The sequence below is a fragment of the Hyalella azteca genome, unplaced genomic scaffold, assembly GCF_000764305.2.
Source record: "Hyalella azteca isolate HAZT.00-mixed unplaced genomic scaffold, Hazt_2.0.2 contig17119, whole genome shotgun sequence".
Classification (NCBI taxonomy): domain Eukaryota; kingdom Metazoa; phylum Arthropoda; class Malacostraca; order Amphipoda; family Hyalellidae; genus Hyalella; species Hyalella azteca.
This window is the reverse complement of record NW_025946916.1, coordinates 167,982-189,736: the sequence shown is the minus strand read 5'-3', so window position 1 is coordinate 189,736 and position 21,755 is coordinate 167,982. Positions and strand designations below refer to the sequence as shown.

The following is a 21,755-nucleotide window of genomic DNA, read 5'->3' as shown; positions in this document are numbered from 1 at the left end:
AGATAGAGGAGATTGTCGCCGTGTTTTCTCTAGTTATCGAAATTTTGTTAGGATTTTAAAATTTTTAACATAATAAAATTGATAATTAAATTTTAATTATCAATTACGGCTTGTAATTAGGGGAAATACATGTACTGGAGAAATGAAACGCTCGTGTTACATTATTCAATTAGGGTTCGTTTATTTGTTATTCACTAAATTTGTTATATACAGGCTTCTACATGATATTCATCACATACTGAATATACATTTTTTAAACAAGAAGTGTAATTGAAATCGCCCCGTACAGAGTTAGACCTTCACAGAAACCAGAATAGATGCAATAATGGCCCCCAACAGCTACATCTAAAGATTGCAAAGAATCATTTGATTTATTGTTCGCTAATTCCATCAGGTTTTAATGGATAATGTATTATTAATTGCCTAAATTGTTTTTCTTTATTTTTTGTTTTGTTTTATTGTTTACGATTGAAATCCAGGGTTTTGAATTATGAACATGTTCTCAAATGTGAATGGGTATATTTTTGCATAGGTACAATTCATAGGAGTACATGAGACGAGCCGTCGGGCACATGGATAGAACATGATAAGTAATATTTTTCAATTATTTTTAACCACAATGACATTCCGATTGCCTTTATTTTCCACGGAACTTGCCCCCTCTCTATTGAATGTGTTCATTTCTCCTTTCTGCTGCTTTTTTGGAGTGGGCCTTCACTGCACGAACACTTCATAGGTACGGTAGCTCGATAGCAGTTGTGCGCCACAGGCCTGGATGTAACACACCTGTTTCAGTGTCCTCAAAATCAGCCCATCCTCTTTCAAAGTATGTAACTGGCGACACTGTACGCAACCAATTGTGAATATAGTGCATACAGCTTGCACAATTGCATCAACTGTGCGTACGTCAACTTCGACTTCTTTTTCGAAATGCTAATATGCCAAACGCATTCTCAACAACTCGCCTAGCTCTTGACGTCTCTAGCTCTGAAGAAGAAATTTCTTATTCAGAAGGGCTTTATTAAATTTGTTGACAGGGGAAAGGCATCATCTGTTACAATAATGTGTTCAGGAGGCAAATTTAGGCTGTTTTTGTCAAGGACAGATTTTAAAGTAGACGATCGAAACACGCTTCCATCGTTAGCCCGTCCATTTGTACCCACATCAACGTAGAGAAACTCACAATCGGCATCAGTCAAAGCCAGCAGTATTATAACATAACATAACATAGTGATCTCGGCGCTGAAGTGTAGGCCTGATGTGGCCTGTCGCCGATTCTTTTACTTTTCGTGCCTTGTTCACAGAAGACCTAAAATTGCGTCATTTGACCGAATCTTTTCATGACTGACGATAGTTTGAAATAGCTACTAGACTTCCACCGGGTTCGATAAGGAGCTAGGCATTTCAAATCTGAACATATATTTTTCCATAGCTTTATCTGAACATATATTTTTCCATAGCTTTATCTAGTCTGTTCTTGAACGCGTTCATACTTGGAGCGCCTCCAAGTATGCTGTCCCCTCCTTTGTAACTGTAAAATTCAGCACAACTTCCAGGTGGGCGTTTGATGGCTATATGTTTATCATCCATTGCACCACAGTAACTTGAGAAATTCCATTTTTTCTCAAAGCTTTTCTGTACTATTTGCCTCCACTCATCCGAAGTTTGGGGAACCTGCAAAAAGAGAAATACTTATACTATTTTTTGTAACGACCTAAATTGAAAGCTGAGAACATACTGTAAACATTTACAAATTTTAATTTAAGATGACGTTTTTTTCAGAAGTACTACCCTGAAGAAGATGACGATGAGGTTCAACAAGAAGCAGTCATTGTAGACTTACATGAAAGTGAAGAACACGATACTCCATATCTCGATGATGATAGCCTCCCAATTGACGAGAGTACAAAAAATACCACGGCAATTGCAAAAAAGGCACGGATTTCAAAATTTACGAAAGTTCAAAGCGCAAAAGAAAAACTACAAAAAATTGCGTCGAGTAGACCATCGACTTCACAAAAAGTACTGGATGAATACGATGTATATGGCCAACATATTGCTTCTGAAATGAGAGCACTTCCGGTCAGAAACTATATATTAATGAAAGAAAAATTTCAGAGCCTTATCACCAAAGAAAAACTGGAAACCCTGCCGCCACATGCACCTATCACTATCATTCCCTCAACACCATACGGAAGTACATCTTCGCACCTGTCAAGTGAAGAGGGACGCCCTACCAGTTCCAATGTCTTCACGATCGATGATATCATAAATCATCAGTAACTTCTCAAGCAATAAAAATGACCGAGGATTTACACAACGTATCGTCCCGATTGTATCGAACTTTGTTTAGAGTATAATACGGATTAATACCAGAAGAAAAATTGATTAAATTTTGTACACCATTCATCGGAATGAATCAAAATAAAGTTTTTTTTTATTTGGCTGGCTTATTGCAGTGAGTGGTGTTTTGCGCTGAAATACAAGTATCACGCTGAAATACAAGTGCCGTATATCAGAACGGATGTTCATGTTTTCAATTTCTAAGGCCACCTGTGCTGTCCATATGAACCACTAGGCGAGAGCATTTGTCGAGTTCTAGTAACTCACCTTCACACTGCATCATTACGGTCTTAGATTATCTATTTCTTGCATCCACCCTTTTACGCATGTGCTCTCTGTCTCCAGCATGCATCGTGCTCACTCTTTGAACTTTGATACAAGTCGAACATTGGGTTTGGGTCATATTTGAATTTTTTTGTCTTTCCTCCCTTTTTTTTGTACTGCGTTACGCTACAAAATTTTCTCTGAGTTGCTCTTATCTTCGTCACGTTGATGTCGGTGGACGTGTAAGGTACCATATTCCCTAGGCTTTAAAGCCATTTCAGCTCGTTTTAATTTAGCCTGTTCACGTTCATTTATAGGGTGCGGCTGTGCAGAGGATTGTTTTTCTAATAGAACAAGGTTCATATTTGGATTTTCATCGTGGCCTTCGAATTATACTATTCTTTGCTGCAATGTACACCCTTTTATCGCACAATTGATGTAAAAGGAATGTGATGGCTTTATCCGTGTACTTTCTTTCCTTCTATCCGTTGTTTTAAGGCCACTAACGCCCAATGTAACGTTCCAACTTACAAAGGTTCGGCTGCGAAAACTTTTGATGATGTTAGTAATACGAACATTTCGATTTCTTTTGAAAACAATGCATAAAAATAAAGTTTGCGCCTAACCTATTGACTCGGACATAAATTTTGATGTAAATAGGATAAAATTCGACCTTAGTGCTTAGTCTCTAGGATTTTTTTTCATGGTAATCTAATAGGAACGAGTTGCCCGAGCAACCATACGCTCCACAATGAAGAAGTAATCCCAAAACTGTTCGCGATTACACATCAGCGGAAGGCCGTCAGGAATTTACGGGGGAAATTTTGTTTAAATCTGTTCAGTAGGAAGGAATACTTTAGTCCCATTACGAATATGAAGGCCAGCAGAGGAAATGTCAAAAACATTCTTAGAATGTACAATGTACGTTCTGGGCCCCTCAACCACACAACCACTTGCCACCACTCTTAATCGTGTCCAGTAAGAACCTCACCGAGTAGTATAAAAAAATTCTTCGCCATGCGAATTGAAAAATCGCTTCCAAGGCTAGAAGATGAAAAAATAAGATAACTCCAATTGCGGAACGAAACTTTGCGAGTAGGAGTGCATGTATCGGAATAATATAGCTTCAGATTCAATTCCAATATATCCCGATAACATCTGAAGCTCGTTCCATTTTTTTAAGACCCTCAATTCTCGCTTCCGGTGAGAAGCTACGCCACTCAGCAGCCTGACACTCCTGGTATTCAAACGCAATGCAACCAAGCACAGGAAATGATTGAGGAAATGAATGTTGTAATACAGGATACGTGATTATATTTCCAAGAGACAATATTTTTCGAGCTTTATAAGCAAGACAACTTCGTGACGCGTCACACATGCATCGCAAAAACGAAACAATTGCGTAAAATGATCAACTTTGCCAAGAACCACTTCACTGGGATGGAGGGTTATTTTAGCCAGCACAAGGAAACCCACATCTTCCATCTAAAACAAACATTTATTTAGGCAGACAAACGCAAAAGAATCAAATTAAAATATCGAATTCAGTAATGTATTAAAATAATACTACAAACCGTCTCAATAGGCTGACAGAAAGATAGAAATGAATAATAAAGAAATAAATAATATAATAGAATCCAATTATTATATCTTCTATAGTTGATCATGACCTATATCACAATTTAAGAGGATTCTAAGAACTTTCTACCATCAAAGCCTGTTCCGATAACCGATTCAACTTTCAATTACTGAGACAACTCGCTAGCGAATATGCCATGATGGGCAATTTATTGAAATCGCTTAGAACTCATATTGAATGAATCCAAACATGACATAAATATCATTTCACCTTACTGCTGAAAGCCTAGTAGCAGAAATAAAAGACTACCACTTCAGAAATAAATCAGGCGTAAATATTATCAGGGCTGTAAAATGAGACATAGAGGCTGCAAAAAGAAACGTGTTTGAAAGAGAACACTACACGCGGCGCCGTTATGTTATTATTTAGGTAGATTGTATTTGACGTAGGGAATTTCGACATCTTCGCCGTCTTTATCGTTGGCGCAGAGCTCAAGCACAAGCGCCCTCACGTGAGGCTCAATCTTACGCTTCGAGACCTTCCGCACCACCTCCGACAGACTGAAAAAAATCACAAGTATCAGTGTACCTGACAAAACAAAAAACAATTTAGATAGTGAATAACATTATATTTTAAAACCGTCAACGATTCTACATATTAGTTTCCATCTATCTCGAGAAAATATAAGATGTATTCATAATTAAGTAAGCAGAACTCACGGCATTTCCATGCGTTCCTTTCTCTTGGCAGGCGGCATGAAGAAGGAGTACAGCATGGACACGTTCTGGCTGAGCATCGTTATTTCGAGCTGATGTTCCGTCTCAAAGTAGTTGATGAATTCAGCCAAAGTCATCTCTCCATCTACGTCAAATCGGTCCCAGAGTGTCCACTCGTGGTCATAGTACTGAACACGAAATTCAGTCACAAATGAATACAGCCGAACTGAATATTTTTCAACATCAACAGCGTCATGAAATCGAGAAACGGACTGACCATTACATCATCATTCAACACCATGTGATACAGTAGCTGGGGAATTCATAAATGCTGAAAGTTGAAATGAATTATAGCTGTCAAATTTCTGAAAAACGCATCAACGAGATCTAAATGACTTCATGAACTAGCTCACACACGACAATTGAATGAGCTTTTAAAATCTGCATTCCTCACCTTATTCTTTGGAGCCGCAATAGGTTCTGAGAAGCCGAAGAAAGGCAACGCCAGATTGACAAATCCATTTTTGAAGGCTTCTAGCTTCTTGTGCCCTTGAGCAAGTTTAATGAGCTCCAGGGTAACGAGGCCTGAGACTAGCGCGGTGGTGGTGGCGATGGCAGGAATGATTTTCCCTGCGATGAGTTTACTCTTGTGTCGGTCAGCAGGCGGTATGTCGTAGTTCTCTGCACGCAAGTTCGAAGCTGCGACAATGAAGTCCATGTGGAAATTAAGATCGTCATCCTTTTCAAACTCAAGAGGCGTAACGTGCACGCCTTTGAGATCACTCAAACTAGGAATGGAAGCCTGCAGTTCCGACAAGCTTTCACTGTCTGGTAGAGTATTATTCTGCGCCTCTGCATCCGCTTCGGTGACGGCAATTTTCACTCCAGAGCGGGGCACAAATACCGGCACCTCTACTTTGCTGATCATCTCTTTGACGAGGCTCGCGTCACGCACCTGCGGGATACCGTACACAGCGGCCTTCAAGTTAGCTCCCGAGACCACGTAGTCTAAATGTACGCTGTTGTCGACGTCGAACTTAATGGCGTGAGGACAACGTTTGTGCCCAGACCAGAACGGTTCGCCACTCGAAGTAGTTTGATCCTTGGGGAAGTTATGAAGAAGCTGTAGAATTTGGTTATGGAAGTTGTGTTCGAAGTGATTGCGAGCCCATGCAACACATTCCTGGAAATCTAGAGGCCTCTCGGTAACCAAGGCTTTTTTAACGGACTCCAGAGTCTGGAGCGGCTGAGAGCCCGGCAGTTTGAGGGTCCGCTCCATGAATTTGGCATCACCAAGATAACAGGCAGCGTTTTCGGCCACTTGTTTGAACTCTCCTTCAAACATATCACGCGCCCACTGCAATGTGTGTTCAATGGCGTTCGGGAAGTTGTGAAGAGTACACATAGGGATTGTCTTTTCGGGGGGGTCTTGTGATGATCCATAACTTTCAGTTAGGAAAGGTACAACAACTTGGACGTTACCCTTAGTTCCCAGAGTACCAGACTCGAGGAGGGGCTTGTGGTAGTAAACGCACCTCCTGTCCATGTAGAGCCGAGCCTCCACGTTATCCAGAGCGTTGGCGACGCCGTCGAGAAGCTCAAAGAAGTCGTCATTGTAAGTTTGCTCCGTGTCAGGCCCTACTCTATTCTGATGAGCAACTATGTTAGTTTCAGGGTTCATCACTAACACAGCGGCGGCCGCGGTGTCCGACTTCGGTTTTTGCACATCCCAAGGTCTGAAGAGGAACTGACGGTTCAAGTTACTCTTTTCGATGAGGTCCATGTCAGTAACGACGATTTGGCCACCATCAGCTTTGGTACCAACACCAAGCATGGCGAAATTCTTGAGTAATTCGCAACCAATCGCACCAGCACCAACAACAAAATACTTCAAACTGCCCAAAGTCTTCTGAAAATCATAACCAAAAACAGCGGCTATAGAGTCGTAACGAGAACCTCGAGCAGCGCAATTGCTCTCTGTGAGTGATGACTTATCTTCAGGAAGGCATTCCAACGCATCAAAGTATAGCCACTGGTACAATGGAGAAAATTTGCCAGAACACGCCTTCATAACCTCTTGAGCTACAATACCTCCAATGATGCCATCTATTGCAACGAGCTCACCGGCACACACGTATGAGAAAGTTTTCACAATATCTTCGTTGACTTCTTCAACTTTCACGGGACTTGAAGAATTGACATCATTGAAGGTCGCTAAGAAGCTATCAGCATCGTCGCGGCTCCAGGGCCGAGGCGTGGAGCCAGTCTTCTTCTGGTAGCGGCGTAGGGCTTGGAAGCATTGGTGAAGTAGAGCAGGTCGATCAAACTTGGCAAAGTCCGTCATCACGAACTCAGGACTGGCAAGAGCTTCGAGGTAAGATTTGAACTGGAGTTTCTTCGGCATTTTGACTTGCTTGGCCACGCCACCTCTCACGTAGTCGTCAAACGAGGATGTGTCACCTATGCTGAACGTATAGGGACCCAAAACCTGTTGAACAAACGTTAAAATTAATGACCTTGGTAGGCAGTTCTTTCATTTTAACATTCTAAGGAACAAGACCAATTTTCTTGCACTTCACCACGCTTTCGGAAGTATCTATTTCTTTATTTAGATGAGAACACATCTAAATATCTTCCTTTGAGATATTTAACACTTGAACACATACTCACCTTGATGGGTATGGGGGCGCAGTCATTTAGCTGCACCATGCCCTGCACTTCATTGAAGGTGACGTAAGCGCCGTCCTCGAGACCATGTCGCGTCTCGTCCAGGCAGGTCACCACAGACTCCTTCTCTCGCGTGATGCTTGCCACCAGCACGCTGCTCGGCGGCTCGCCGTCCACGTCCACAACTTCGAAGTCCTTGCCGAAGTCGCAGAACACCTGCACAAATGACGTCGTTGCCCCACCAACTTTTTCACTTTGCTATCCTATTTAATGCATAGAAACATACATATTTTAAAATAAACTTTGCTTTCAAATATTTTATCAAATAAAGGCTATAGCGTTTATACACATGTATATAATATATATCTGCAGGCTAGCCCAGCCTTCCCCACGATCAATAACACGTGCAATTTCAGAATTTCAGTAATAGGAGCAAAAGTAATGTATGCTAATTAAATAAAAATCTGATAAAACCACATTTTTGATGAATTATAATTTGAATTTCATTCCAATACAAAATATTTTTGGCATATGTTAAATTTATCCAGACCAATTAGAATTTTAATTTTGTATGCAATTCTTTATTGCCAGTTTTACAATGCCGTGCTATTCGCCCACCAAGAACAAATTTTCAGGCCCAGATAATATACCAACACGATAAATATCCTGGATACGTGCTCCACCAGCCCTCATATATTGCAGCGTCAAGTAATCAAACACACACACACATAAACTTTGACAAACATGAACACATCCATAAGATGTAGTCTGATAAAAAGGATACCCTTTGCATTCCAAAACTTCTTTCAAACTTATGGCGTAAGGCCATAATATTTCTCCCAAGGAGAACTTTCTTAAATCATGTGTTTCACTCGACACTGAGCATCACTAGGGTGCTAAAATTATAGACAATCAAACCAAATGATTTACACAGCACTCAAATATCTTGTATACAATTCTTCAGCGACAAAATCTCAGGAATTTGGACGCGAATAAAGCAACGGCTCGGCCGTCTCACTCATGGACGGGAGAAAGAATCTGTCTCAGAAGTACAGGCAAGTGGGCAAGTATGAAACTCTTATTTTAACATCAAATATAAAAGATTGTCCTAGTGGGGAGTGAATCAAACTGGATATTTGGACATTACAATAATACGGGCCTATTAAAATCAGATATCGGAGGCGGTGAAAACAAAATAAGGTGGACTGGGGGCGACCGACTTGGCAGGCCAAGGAACTGGGTCTAGGCTCCAGCGGATGTTTAATATATGTTTAAAAATTACTTTTTAAAGACACAACTTGGCTCCAGACAATATAGAAGGAGACGTCACCTGTGCAAAGAGCCCAGCAGCAGAGGCGACGATGAGACAAACGCCGTGCGTGTGACAAGCTTCACTCAGCATCGCTAGTTCCTCCTCATCACTGTCTGCATTATCAGGTTCTTAGTTACATCATAAAATAAGTTCAACATCACAATTCAATAAATTTAACATCACAACATTCCCTTCAGCATCTCAAAATACCTGGCGCTGCTGTGATATTTATTGTTATTTATATTAATGAATTCTTCCTGTCTTCATTAACATCATAATAAATAATATTATATTTTACTTCTTCCTGTTATTTACGTAACAGAAAGAATTAATTCCAAAATAAGGCTCGGTGATATCACTTGCAACAATTTATAATGGAATAATTAAGTATGGATTCAATTCAGTAAACAATAATGATAATAACTTAAAGATAATGATAATAATAACCATGTCCAAAATTAATGATGTAAGAACATGGACAAAGCTGCACAGCAGCAATACTAACCCCAGATTTCATAATCTTATAAACAAAAATATTCTTAGCAATAAAATCTTCCCAATAGGTCTCCAAAATTCAACACTCTAATGCCTGTTCACCCATCTACAAATAGGCAGCTAACTCGAGGCAATTTATTTAAACCATTTCCTCTATTTGAGAACTTAGCATGGCTTGACATGCAAGTTAGTCTAGTATCACACACATGATTATATAATTTAAAGAGGCCCTGACAAGTTAAGGAGCGTCAACCAAAATTCATAGTCAACGTCAACCGTTGTTCATAGCTTAAAGCCTCCTTACCAGTAAGCACAACAACTCTGAAGTTTTGGACGATGTCAGCAGTGAGAGGCGAGGTGACCACTCTAATAGGAACATAAGTATTGAGCTCTGCAAGCTGCGGCTGTGAGACTTCAGCCCTGTTGCTGCCTATGGTCTTCTCACTGCAGTAGTACTGCGCGCCGAGGTCAGCGTGAGACACGAGCTTCGTGTCTTGCAGCGTCACCGACTTTACTCCAGCCAATATGACATTCTTGGCGATCTGCAGAACATGTGAAATTTACTCTCACGCATGATAAATAATCCCGCCTATCAGCAATTGAACACAAAGAGCTTCATGAATACATGAATCTATCACGCCCACCATTAGGAATTTTCTCAACTATTTTGAACTCATCAATTGGGACCTCAGACTAAAATCACTCTTTACCACACCAACAACTTGATAGCAAAGATAACAAGTAAATTTCAACATATCTTGCTGGTCTGTGAATTTATTTGTGGTTATCTTAGCTTTTAAATTTTTTGTGAATCAAATTTAATCAGTCTAACAAAATAAGCACTTTAGAACATAATGACAGTTCTTACCTCAACGGCTCAACTTATGATATATATTCCCACAAGGGGTTTATTATGAAAATAACACATCCACATGGAGCAATTATTCAACTGAAAAGAAACACATATTTTGAACTCTTCAATTATAACCAGCCTTGCACCTCAGGCTCCATATGGCTCTTCACTAACCTCGACACCAAGTCCCCCCAGTCCAGCAATAAGCACATCACTGGACGCCATGCGTCTCATAGCATCATGCCCCAGCACGTAGAGCTGACGCGAGTACAGCGACTCGTCGATGTCCTGGGGGCCTGAGCCAGCCTTGCAGCCATTACCACTCATGCTCTGCAATAAAGTTCAACCATCAGAAATAAATCTTTTCACATATATCAGATAAATTCATAATGATGAACCGAGTTGCTTGAATGGAAATAAAATGCCATCTCTTTAAAAACTTATGTTCATTGTAGAAGTTGTAGCAATCAAATGAATTTAGCATAATTGAGGAAAATTGTTTCAATTGCAATATTCATCAATTGTTACATAAATTGAAGGTAAAATTTTTGAGAAGCATTGATGAATGAAAAAAATTGAGATGTCGATTGAAGACACCACTTATTTATGCTTAGTTCCAAAAAAAAGTAATGCCATTAGTCCTGTCTTGATCCACATGAAACATTCGAGTCATGCTGCTGTGTGTCGCCAATCAAATTACATTTGCTTCAATTTACTGCACATTAATTAACAAAGCAGCTCGAGTGATCCCAAGTCGAGTATTGCAAACAATGAACATTGATGAACAATCTTCTGTCAACTGTTATAAATAAAGTATAAGTTTGTCCATGCAGTACCTTGCCCTAAATTGAGACGGAGGTTTTAATTTTGTTTATCTCGAGAAGCGCCCCATATAAGCAACAGAAATAGTGTGTGTATCCTCGGGCGAACGTGTACCTTGCTTTCAATCGGTCGAACGTACAATGAATCCTTTTCAGTTTCAGTATCACTGAAATCGACCGATAAGAACTCTTGTTTGCAGATAGAGCGGCGCGGTCGGTGATCCACGTAACTACCGTAGTCGGAAGCGTCGTCGGTTATACTACAGAGAGCGCCCATAGCCGCATCACACATTTGTAATCATCTTAAAGGGACTTAGCGGACAAAATCTCCTGCTATTTTTAGTCTAATGGCGGATATCAATTTGTTTTTAAAATACTGAATTAATACTGCAATGTTACCAAGATACTAATTCAATGCACAAAGACTTGCATTTACGTTGTGTTATGTGCAATATATACTGGATACAAGTACATTAAACTTAGTACACATTGTTACCAAACGAAATAATCTAAAAAGTATCATTTAAACACTGAAGTTGAATATCAATCAATAGAATAAAACATTGCAAGTGAAGTGCTGCTTGCCATTTACAGCAGAATGTACTCCAAGGTCACCAAATATAGAGAGACGTGCACCTCAATGCAATCGATACCCTTAGAGATCTTGTTAAGATCGTCCTTTACCGTATCTAACAAAGTTAGTTCATACAGTAAATAAAGGGACGCGCAGTAAATATAATAAATACGAGGCCATTCGATAACGCACTAGCATAACAGCGCTGTGAGAACACCTCGTCACTCTTTAGAACACGCGGCACTAGCCTCACTAGAGCCACGGCACTAACACTCATTCCATATTGACGGGTCGATCAGCTGACGTCAGGTATATACAACACCATTGGTCGGGAGCAGCACTGCCTGGCCTACATCGCACCATCGTACCCAGTACACGGTATTAATACCAATAAATTGATCGATTCCACTCTAAAATACGTAATTCACTGGTGAATTGTTCAGGTAGTTCGACATCGCATTCCTAATCCGTGGTAAAGAGTTGTAACCGCTACACAACGAACACCGATTACGGGAGCGTCAAGACGCGGAGGCAGGCGATACGCGGTAACTCGGCGGCCGGCGATACGCAGTAAGGTGGCGGCCTGCCATACGCAGTTCCACGTGACGTGATGGCAGCCACAAAACTGCCGTGCAAGCACCGCACCCCCGCAACTTTTATAATAGACCGAAGTGAAAAAACGCATCGGGTTCGACGCTCTCGCCCTCGTCTCTCGTTCGTCTTGAAGATACTTATGCTAAACAAAAAATATTTTTGGTGTTCATTGAAGGACCCATTTAGATACATGCAAAAATACGGCTGATATCCAAGCCAAAACTTGTCAGATTTATCAGCATTCAGGGCATGTGCTTCATTAACAGCGCATCCTTTTTTATTAAACAAAGCTGAACAAAATAACTCGTAACGACTTGTAACGTTCATATAATAAATAAGTAGAAATATTTGCTAGATAACTATTACAAGCGTTTGCGTGTAGAAATTGCCAGCAATTTAAGGATGAATTCATTGTAACTATAATCTAAAATTTTTTAGATTTTAATGAAACATTTTGTGCTCAAATTTGACTGTTTTGTACATACATTGTTTGCTTCTGCTATTCATGAGATAAATCATGATATGGTACAACAATACCAATTTCATTAGCAACATACCAGGTTCTTACTGCCATTCATCACCTCTTCAGTCAACATACTACATTATTACTGCCTTCTAAAGCAATACAAAAATAAACATTTTTTACTTTCCTTTCAGGTACTTTTTTTTACAGTTTACTTTCTATCAGGCACTAATTTAGTCTTTTACATTTACAATATCATATCTTCTCCAAAAATAAAGGAACAAGCGCACTCAAGAATTTCATCTTGCTATGATGAATTGGAAAGTTTTTTTTTAATGGCTCATTAAAGAATTGAACAACAGCAAAAATTCCTTAAGGTAATTTGAAAACTACATCAATTAGAACTTGCATTGTAATCAATTCTGCAGCATATACACAACCTTTTTCTTGCATGGCATCAACTGTTGTATTTATAATGAAGTGTGATGACTTCCCCTCATGGATTACTGGAGCAAACTGCAGTATAAAGTATTATAATTTGGATAAAACAGCAAGTTGTTATAATTATGCTACAGGCTTCCTTCCTTTCAATAACTGAAGGTTAATACAGAGGCTATGAAAATGTACTGAAATAATTATCCCAGGCAAGCAACATTAGATACATTATGAGATCAAATCAAAGTGCAAGACTTGGAATTTCTGTCAATGATTCACACAAGTCATTACTGTACCAAGTTGCCTCCCTTAAATACTAACAATGCATCATGTCAATATACAATTTGAACCATTCACCATGAAAAACACAAGACTTCACAGTTCTGCCACTACACAACACACACCTTTAATAAAACAATATAGCACAGTACTGGTCATAGACATTCATTTGCTTATAAGTGCTATTAAAGACATAATGTCTCTAATTCTTGCTCAGTTATTAACCAATACATTTTCATTTTGAACACAGCAAATTAACAGCATGATATATGGAGTGGAAACATGGGCTCACATATACTACAACACTAAATATTTTCTTTAAAAAAGCACATGGAGGAGACAACTGCTGGCACAGGTAAAAATATTATGAAATTGGCTACCGTAAAATGGGGTAACTTAGACCACTTTTTTTTATTAATGATGCCATTTTTTTACTAGCTAAATTAAACTTGAATTGAAACATGCAAAATACAGGTCTATACTCTAGCTTCACTCACCTCATATGTAACTAGAAGAGTTCTACTACAATGCATCAAAACCTGGAGTTATTTAACGAAAAAATAAAAAAATTGGAGGGGGTACTCTGACAGGCTTTAAATAATAGCTTTTTTTTGTGGGTCACATTTTTAATTTTTTAACCTATTAGATATGCAAAATTTTTAAATCTTTTTATTGTGTTATGTAGCCTTAGTATTAGGCCTTTAATGCCCATTGACAAAAATTTTCTATGTCAAATAGTTTTTGAGTTGTGGGGGTTTTTGTTAAAAAAACGAAAAGTGGTCTAAGTTACCCCGCCGGTCTAAGTTACCCCATTTTACGGTACTCAAGACACACACTGATATTTTTACACTTGAAAAATATTTTGAATAAGCGTAGAAATTTTCAAGATTGTCATCATGCAAAAAAGTATGAATATCTCACCGAGAACAATGGTTACGACCAGTAAGAAAACATGCATACTAAGAAAAATGCCACACCACAGAGAAGGACCTATGACATGCCCACCTCATTCCCAGGCCAATGTCCAAATTTATTTTCTAATAAATAGAATAGTGATACACAAATCCAAATGCGTTGCTCTCATGACATATTGAGACAATTTATACATCTACATTCACTATAATTTACCATTATTATATTAAAATTAGAGTAACATTACATTTCTGATCAGACTAGACCATTTTTCTAGATTAATTTGGTATGTTATAGCATGGATTTTTATACCTACTTTACAGATGCAGTTAAAACATTCATATCTGACAACGTTGAAACTCATGAGTTGGTAGCTTGCAAAGCACAATTTTGTAAAATAATTCAGGAAATCCTCATAAACCTTTATTCATCATGGCAGCTAAAGAAATGCAAATAAAACAAGGGCATGTATAACTCCACCTACACAGAACACCAGGAGTGCAGCAGTGTCCAGATTTTAGGTGCAAAGTTCTTATCAACTATGCAGATATTTTCACATTTGCCTATGATAAAAGAGTTTAAACATCTTGTATAGTCTTTTGAAGTACAGAATGCATTATTTGCAGGGCTTTCTCCATCATTCTATTGCAAAATTTTGTTTCAAAACAATGCACACCAATTTCTTAGTGCAATCAAACTGCCTCTCAAATTAGAACAAAAATATTCTTACTTTTTAAAAAACTTCAGTAGACTGGATACCAATAACAATTTTAACAAGTATCAATAACAATTTTAAGAAATTTGTAGTGTTAAAAATTTTTGTAGTTTGACGTTTTGAACCAATGTAACATATGCTAAAAATTTTGAATACTCAGAGTAACATGGCTGCCATTAGGTGGTCAGAGTTGCCCCATTGGGGCAGCACCCCCCATTTGCAAACTATGACGCCTCAAATTTGTCATTTGCATATGTAACTAGAAGAGTTCTACTACAATGCACCAGAACCTGGAATTATTTTACCAAAAAAATTTAAAAAATGGAGGGGGTTCTACGAAAGGCTTCAAATAATAGCTCTTTTATGTGGGTTGCATTATTCATTTTTTAACCTATTAGATATGCAAACTTTTTTAATCTTTTTATTGTTTTACGAAGCCTCAGTATTATGCCTTTAATGCCCATTGACAAAATTTTTCTACGTTCAAATAGTTTTTGAGTTTTGAGGGTTTTTGTTAAAAAAAAACTAAAAGTGGTCAAACTTACCCCGGGAGTCAAAGTAACCCCCTTTTACGGTAATATGGAAAAACTAAGAACTGTTATCTTGTTTACTCACCATCTATCAATAACAGCCCACCACAATATCAAAGTTTTCAAAGTTTTTTTTAGCACAAAGTGGCACCTTTTCCAAACTGCAGCCAAGCAAGTAGACAACAAATTTCTCAAAAAGCATGATGGCTATGCTATATTTCAAGATTTTTTTGTTTATTTCCATTCACAGGCTGCTGAAATTAAGCTGCCAGTGAGGTGGGACTTTTAACCCATTAATGCCGAGCGGTTCCATTTGGAACCAGCAGAAAAAAATTGATTCATAGTAAAATTGTATGGTCAAATCAATATACTAGTGGATGCGTAGGCTTGATACACATCTTGTCCATGTTCTGGCAACGTTTGGTTCTGCTGCGCCGACTACTCTCTGCTCAGTTAACATTAAAAGATTGCAAGTACCGGGTGTCAGACAGATGGGCTTGACATCATTGCAGAGAAAGGTAAGTAGTTCGTTCTAAGAATATATTATTTATAAGTTAGATGCAGAATTTTATCGATAAAGAGAGTACTTTTAATCCTGTATATGGCATTACGTGATATAATGTTTCTAAAGTCTTTTAGATCATGAAATATTTTGTCTGGTTCTAAATGGAACCGCTCGGCAGTAGTGTAAGCATTCCGGCCATCTCATTTTCCCAGTAGATTACTATGTGATATAGTTACGCATTGTATTTCAAAAACTTGTTTGTACTTAGAAATTATTTATTTAGATCTTAGATCTAAGTTTTTCTTAACAGTAATCACCGAATGTGATAACAATGACTATCGACAGAGAAGAAAGTCAACTGTGGTCGACATGGCCACCTTATGCTACGACATATACGTGGCTAGCCTGTGAGATTTAGTTATAAACTTTGGGCAGCAGATAAATCAGATGACATTTTTTCTGCAATTGAAGCTAATCGGCGGATCTAATAGAAAAGAAACTTATTCATGGGCTGGAACATGGATTGGTCCCATAAACATGATACTATTGGTCCCAAGCCAACATATTATATGCGATATCTATTCTGATTTCATTTGGCTTCTCAAAAAACTTTTGAAAAAAAGAATGGTTATTGCAATAAATTTTCAAAAAGATCGGTTAGGAAATGCAATAATGCAGGAGACCCTAAATGATTGTGCACCCTTCTACTTCGATCCTTGATGAAGTGCAATACAACAATCGACAACATCGGCTAGCAAAGAGACATCAGAAGCACTGCAAATGCAGTGCTTCGTAAACAATGTTGACAACGCACCCACAAACATTCGTAAAATGGGCAACCTTCCTATTCATTTTGAATGAATGGAAGCATTCTATGCTAAAAATTAAATTGTATTCTGCCATGATTGGTTTACCATCAGTATTGTCCATTATGAATACGTATGTTATGTATTATCCATTATGAATAACCTTGCTTGATTTACTATCGGAAAAAGTGTTGTTTGAAAAAACATTATGTTACTGCCGAGCGGTTCCATATGGAACCAAGCTATATTTTTTCACATACAACGAAAAATCAATATATGAACATATTTTTTGTTTATTACCATCACAAATGATAATATTCTCGCAAGGAACCCCCAAAAAATTCAGTAAATAATTCTCGTCATTAATGGGTTAAACTACATGACTCTAGCACATCAAAGCAAAAACTGCCTGCCTGCCACTTTGGTTGTTTTATTGTGGTTTGGGCACATACCTACTAATGGCATACTGCTGTTAACCATTAGATAGGGGATTCATAAATCATCTAACAGGAATCTTCCAGCTCCAGAAATTGTTGGTTGAAAAGCTCTAGTTTTGGCTCAGAAAGTGTAGGAGAATTAAAGCTGTACAACAGTGGTTCCCAAAGTGGGCGATATCACCCCCCTAGGGGCGGTGGAAAGATTTGTTCGTAAGGAAGAAAAGGACGGTAGGGGGGTGATAGGGGGGCGGTAGTCCAAAATCGATGTCAGAAGTTCAAACGTTTGTTTGACGATTTGTACACAACACGTGCGTTTACGTCTCTGACAAATTAACGGCCGGCGATCACGGCAATTTCCAAATTCACTCGATGAAACTTAGTAAACGTAATCATTCGGACCTAACAATTATGTTTAGCTCGTGATCATGATTTGAATTTTGCCATCGTTTGTTTGTGCCATAGTTATATGGCAGTACGGGCCAAAATTCACGGTGATCAAGTAATTTCTTCCAAACTACTGAACAGATTCCAACAAAATTTTGAATTTGCAGTCCTAACTACCAAATGGTAATGTTTGGCTAGTGAAAATTGTTTTGATTGTGCCTTCAATCGCGATTTTTTTTTTTTATTTCACTTTCATTCGTGATTTAAACAGCAATACGTGTTTATATTCGCAGTAAACAAGAAATAATTTCCAAGCTGCTGAACAGATTTGAACAAAACTTAGTATTTAAATACCTAACCTCAGCAACGGTGATGTTTAGCTTGTTACAATTTTTTCGTTCTGCCTTCGTTTGAGAATTATACGGCTATACGTAAACGCCTCTTGGTTAAACCGGCCGGTAGAAAAGCTGGTCGTACCTCCTATATCTGTATAACTTGCAAATGAAAGCAAAATAAAAAAATTGTCCCGAGCTAAACATCACCGTTGAGAGGTTAGGTAATTATATACAGAGTTTCATTGAAATCTGTTCTGTAGTTTAGAAGAAATTTCTTGATTGCTGCAAATTTAAGTCACAAATTACCAGGCGATACGGGCCGAATATATGGAAGTGTGTAATCAAGAATGACGGTGAAATGAAAAAAAAAAACTTGCAAAGGAAGGTAAAATAAAAAAAAATTATAAGCTAAAATATCACCGTTTGGTAGTTAGGAATCTATATTCAAAATTTCGATCAAATCTGTTCTATAGTTTGGAAAAAATTCTTTGATCACTGCGAACTTTGGCCTGTTTTGCAATATACGCATAACTCGCAAATGAAGGTGAAATAAAAAAGAAAACACAAGCTAAACATCACCGTTAGGTTCTGATGAATACGTGTTCAAAGTTTCATAGATCTGCGCTCATTAGTTTGGGAGATATTACTTGATAATCGAATTTGGAGATTGGTTGTGAGATCGGCCACGAGTCTGGCCGTAAATTCGCCCCAGACATCCTAGGTTTCTGGTGCTGATACAGTTAAATAGCTGAAAAGCATATTGGTTCACTAGTGGGGTTCAATTTGTGAAATACACATTTGTGTTTAACCTTTCTCTTTTAAAATTGCAGCGTACTAAATTTCAAGAAAGAAGCGTATGTCTGTGGGGGCCGGGGGGCGCTAGAAATTCACTAGGGAGCCAAAGGGGGCGCCAGCCTGAGAAAGTTCGGGAACCACTGCTGTACAAGAATTACTTATTTACTTGCAAGTTGCAAGAAGCTTAATGGTTCTCATGTACATCTTGAGCAGGAAACCAGGAATTGATGTATCATGCCTTGTATTGATGCCTGGCAACATTTTATTACAGCAGTTTTATAAAAAGGCACCAAGTTAAGCAAGTTTGGCATTTCCAATTTCCAAATACAGTTAACTATGGGATTGCTGACAACTTCTTAATATGAAGTTAAAAAAATTAATCAACAAAAAATTTGTGAAGGAACTCTAGTATTTAAAACCTCTTAAACTTTACATTTATTTTTCATTGCATCAAGAAATTTAGAATAAACAATATTAATGATACTTCATTACTTCATATGTAAATTTATAAGAGTGCAAAAAAAAAAAACAGGACAAACTAGACCTGCCAGTGCCAAGGCCGCTATCTCTCACTCTAGTATCTACACCTGACCTAATAGCCAAAAACCAGAGTCCAGAGGTGGGCAGTAGTGCGCTACATGTAGCGGCCACTAAAATTTCCAGTAGTGGTAGCAGCGCTACATTCAAGCAACTGTAGCAGTAGCGCCGTAGCGGTAGCGCGCATAGTGGCAAAGCAGAGAGTTTTTTTAGACTCTCCTTCAAGTTCATTTTTGAGTTCTATAAGTAGACAAGCAAAGTATCATGGGACATGGATACCAGCATTATCATACATAAGAAATTGATCTAAATCTTGAGTAAATGAGGAAATTAAAAATGAACCGATTCTAAAAAAGCTCTGGTTTGTCACTATGGTAGCGCGCTAGCACCCGCTACATATTTAAGTAGCGATACAAGGTTTTGCCGGTACAGCGCTAGGCCTACCACTACATTTATAGATAGAGCCTTTGGATCTTACTTAATAGTATTAAATATTATTTAAAAACCAGCATGATACATATATAATATAAATTACAGAATAAAACTGTACGAAAGATTTTGGTGTAATGTAGTCAACCTTATCCCGTTACTAGTGTCAACATGTTAGTCATTACCAGAGGTAGGCAGCAGCGCGCGCTACATGTAGGCTTGTAGTGGCCGCTACATTTTCAGTAGCGGTAGCGGCGCTACATTTAAACAATTGTATCGGTAGCGCCAGCTACTGTCGCTACATTTAGAGCATGTAGCGGCCGCTAAATTTCAAAGTAGCGCTGCCCAGTTCTGCCAAAAACCTACCGGAGATCTGGAGGAAAATTGAATTGCAGTATTGCACCATCAAAAATCATACCAATTCAGCTGTCCGACAGCTGTCGGTCAAACGATCTGACCATGCGATTTTTATACAGACGGTATGCAATGAAAAGTCTAACTATAAATTATAATAATATAAAGTATAAATGTATAGGTACCTACGTCCAAGTCGTTCACATCTTTAGAATAATGACAATCTGCTGACTCACCTCAATATTGCCGTTTGTACTCAATTCTAAACGTTGTCGTTTCGACGGCGGTTGCTCTTCAGCTTCAAGATTCAATGCGGACATTTATGAAAAGAGCACAAGACTCATCAAAAATGGAGAAGGCACTTCTAGTTCCCTGAAAACAAAATAATAAAGAGAAAATGAATAGAATATTTGTCAAGAAACTTGTACACAACACAATCTCCCTAAGCCCGTGGCTGAGCTCAAGTACAATGCGCGTCTGGGATATTGGAACACGATCAGGACTAGCCTTATCTGCAGTGGAACACTATAGTCTCTTAAATATAAGCAAAAACTTCAATGTGTGTGATAAATAAGGTTTAAATAATATTGTAAGTGGAAATACTTTCGAAATATATTTTTACAAGCTTTATCTCATGACAATTCTTATCTAGTATCACCTATTTAGCAGTCAACCCAATGACAGTGCTTCAACAATAGAGTAATTTTATATATTGCTGATTTAGATAACTATTCACTAAACATTTCAGTGATATCTTCAGTTTGTCATGACTCATTTAAATTGGAACGAGCTTATATACTATTAATATTATAGTTATATGAGACGACTTCATTTAGTGTATATTTTCATTCAAATTAGGTCGAGGGAAGGAGGAAACTTTTTTGCATAATTTTGCATATTTTATACTAAATTACAATATATTTTATATTCAATACGTATGAATATATTTTTTGTTATAGTTAATAATAAATAATCAAATTTTTTGTGATCTACCATTAATTGTTATTGGGCAAACTGAAATAAATGAGATCATGTAAGGCACACTGCGCTCGCAGCGCGCGTAGTCTCATTCAAAGTTGTTCTCTATTGATAATAATAATAATAATAATAGCGGTTTCAGCGTTTATTAGGCCGTAGGCCTGTCGCCGATTCTTAACATCACAGAGCGTTCGCAGCTTGATGTGGTCTCGAACACACAACTCATTGCTACAATTCTGCTGTGCTTAACCGCCCGGCCTCCTCGCCGATTCTGACCAGAAACTGGTGCACAGAGCTGAGATCGAACCCGCGCCTCTCTGCGCCAATCTTGATACTCTGAACTTTAACCACTGGGCCACCCTGCCTCTCTGAGGCAGGTTCTCTGTTCATTCTCTGTTCTCTGAGGGATCTTCAGCGTCAAAGAATCATTCCTTTTCATTTTTGATAAGAAGAACTTTCCTAAAATGCATCGAAATGTTGATGATCCTCTTCAACAAGTAAGTATGTTCTTGGGCCGCTACACATTATTTTAAGCGCGCTAAAGATAATAAGATGCGTCTATTCCATAATCTAGAGTCTAGAGTAATGAAACATACTTACTGGTGGACTGAATGAAGTTCTTATTGAGATAAGAGATTTTCAA

General features: G+C 38.3%; 1 protein-coding gene across 1 annotated transcript; it reads right to left on the bottom strand.

Annotated features, from left to right (window-relative positions):
- Nucleotides 1-3,904: 3,904 nt before the first annotated feature.
- LOC108675397 (ubiquitin-like modifier-activating enzyme 1) lies at nt 3,905-20,610 on the bottom strand. The gene is made up of 8 exons (XM_018163404.2): nt 20,371-20,610; nt 10,404-10,559; nt 9,681-9,918; nt 8,900-8,994; nt 7,573-7,785; nt 5,357-7,390; nt 4,906-5,090; nt 3,905-4,746 (listed from the first exon to the last, which is right to left on the bottom strand). The coding sequence occupies exons 1-8, from the start codon at nt 20,452-20,454 to the stop codon at nt 4,608-4,610; spliced, it is 3,144 nt and encodes a 1,047-aa protein (XP_018018893.1). The 5' UTR covers nt 20,455-20,610; the 3' UTR covers nt 3,905-4,607.
- Between the last annotated feature and the right edge of the window lie 1,145 nt (nt 20,611-21,755).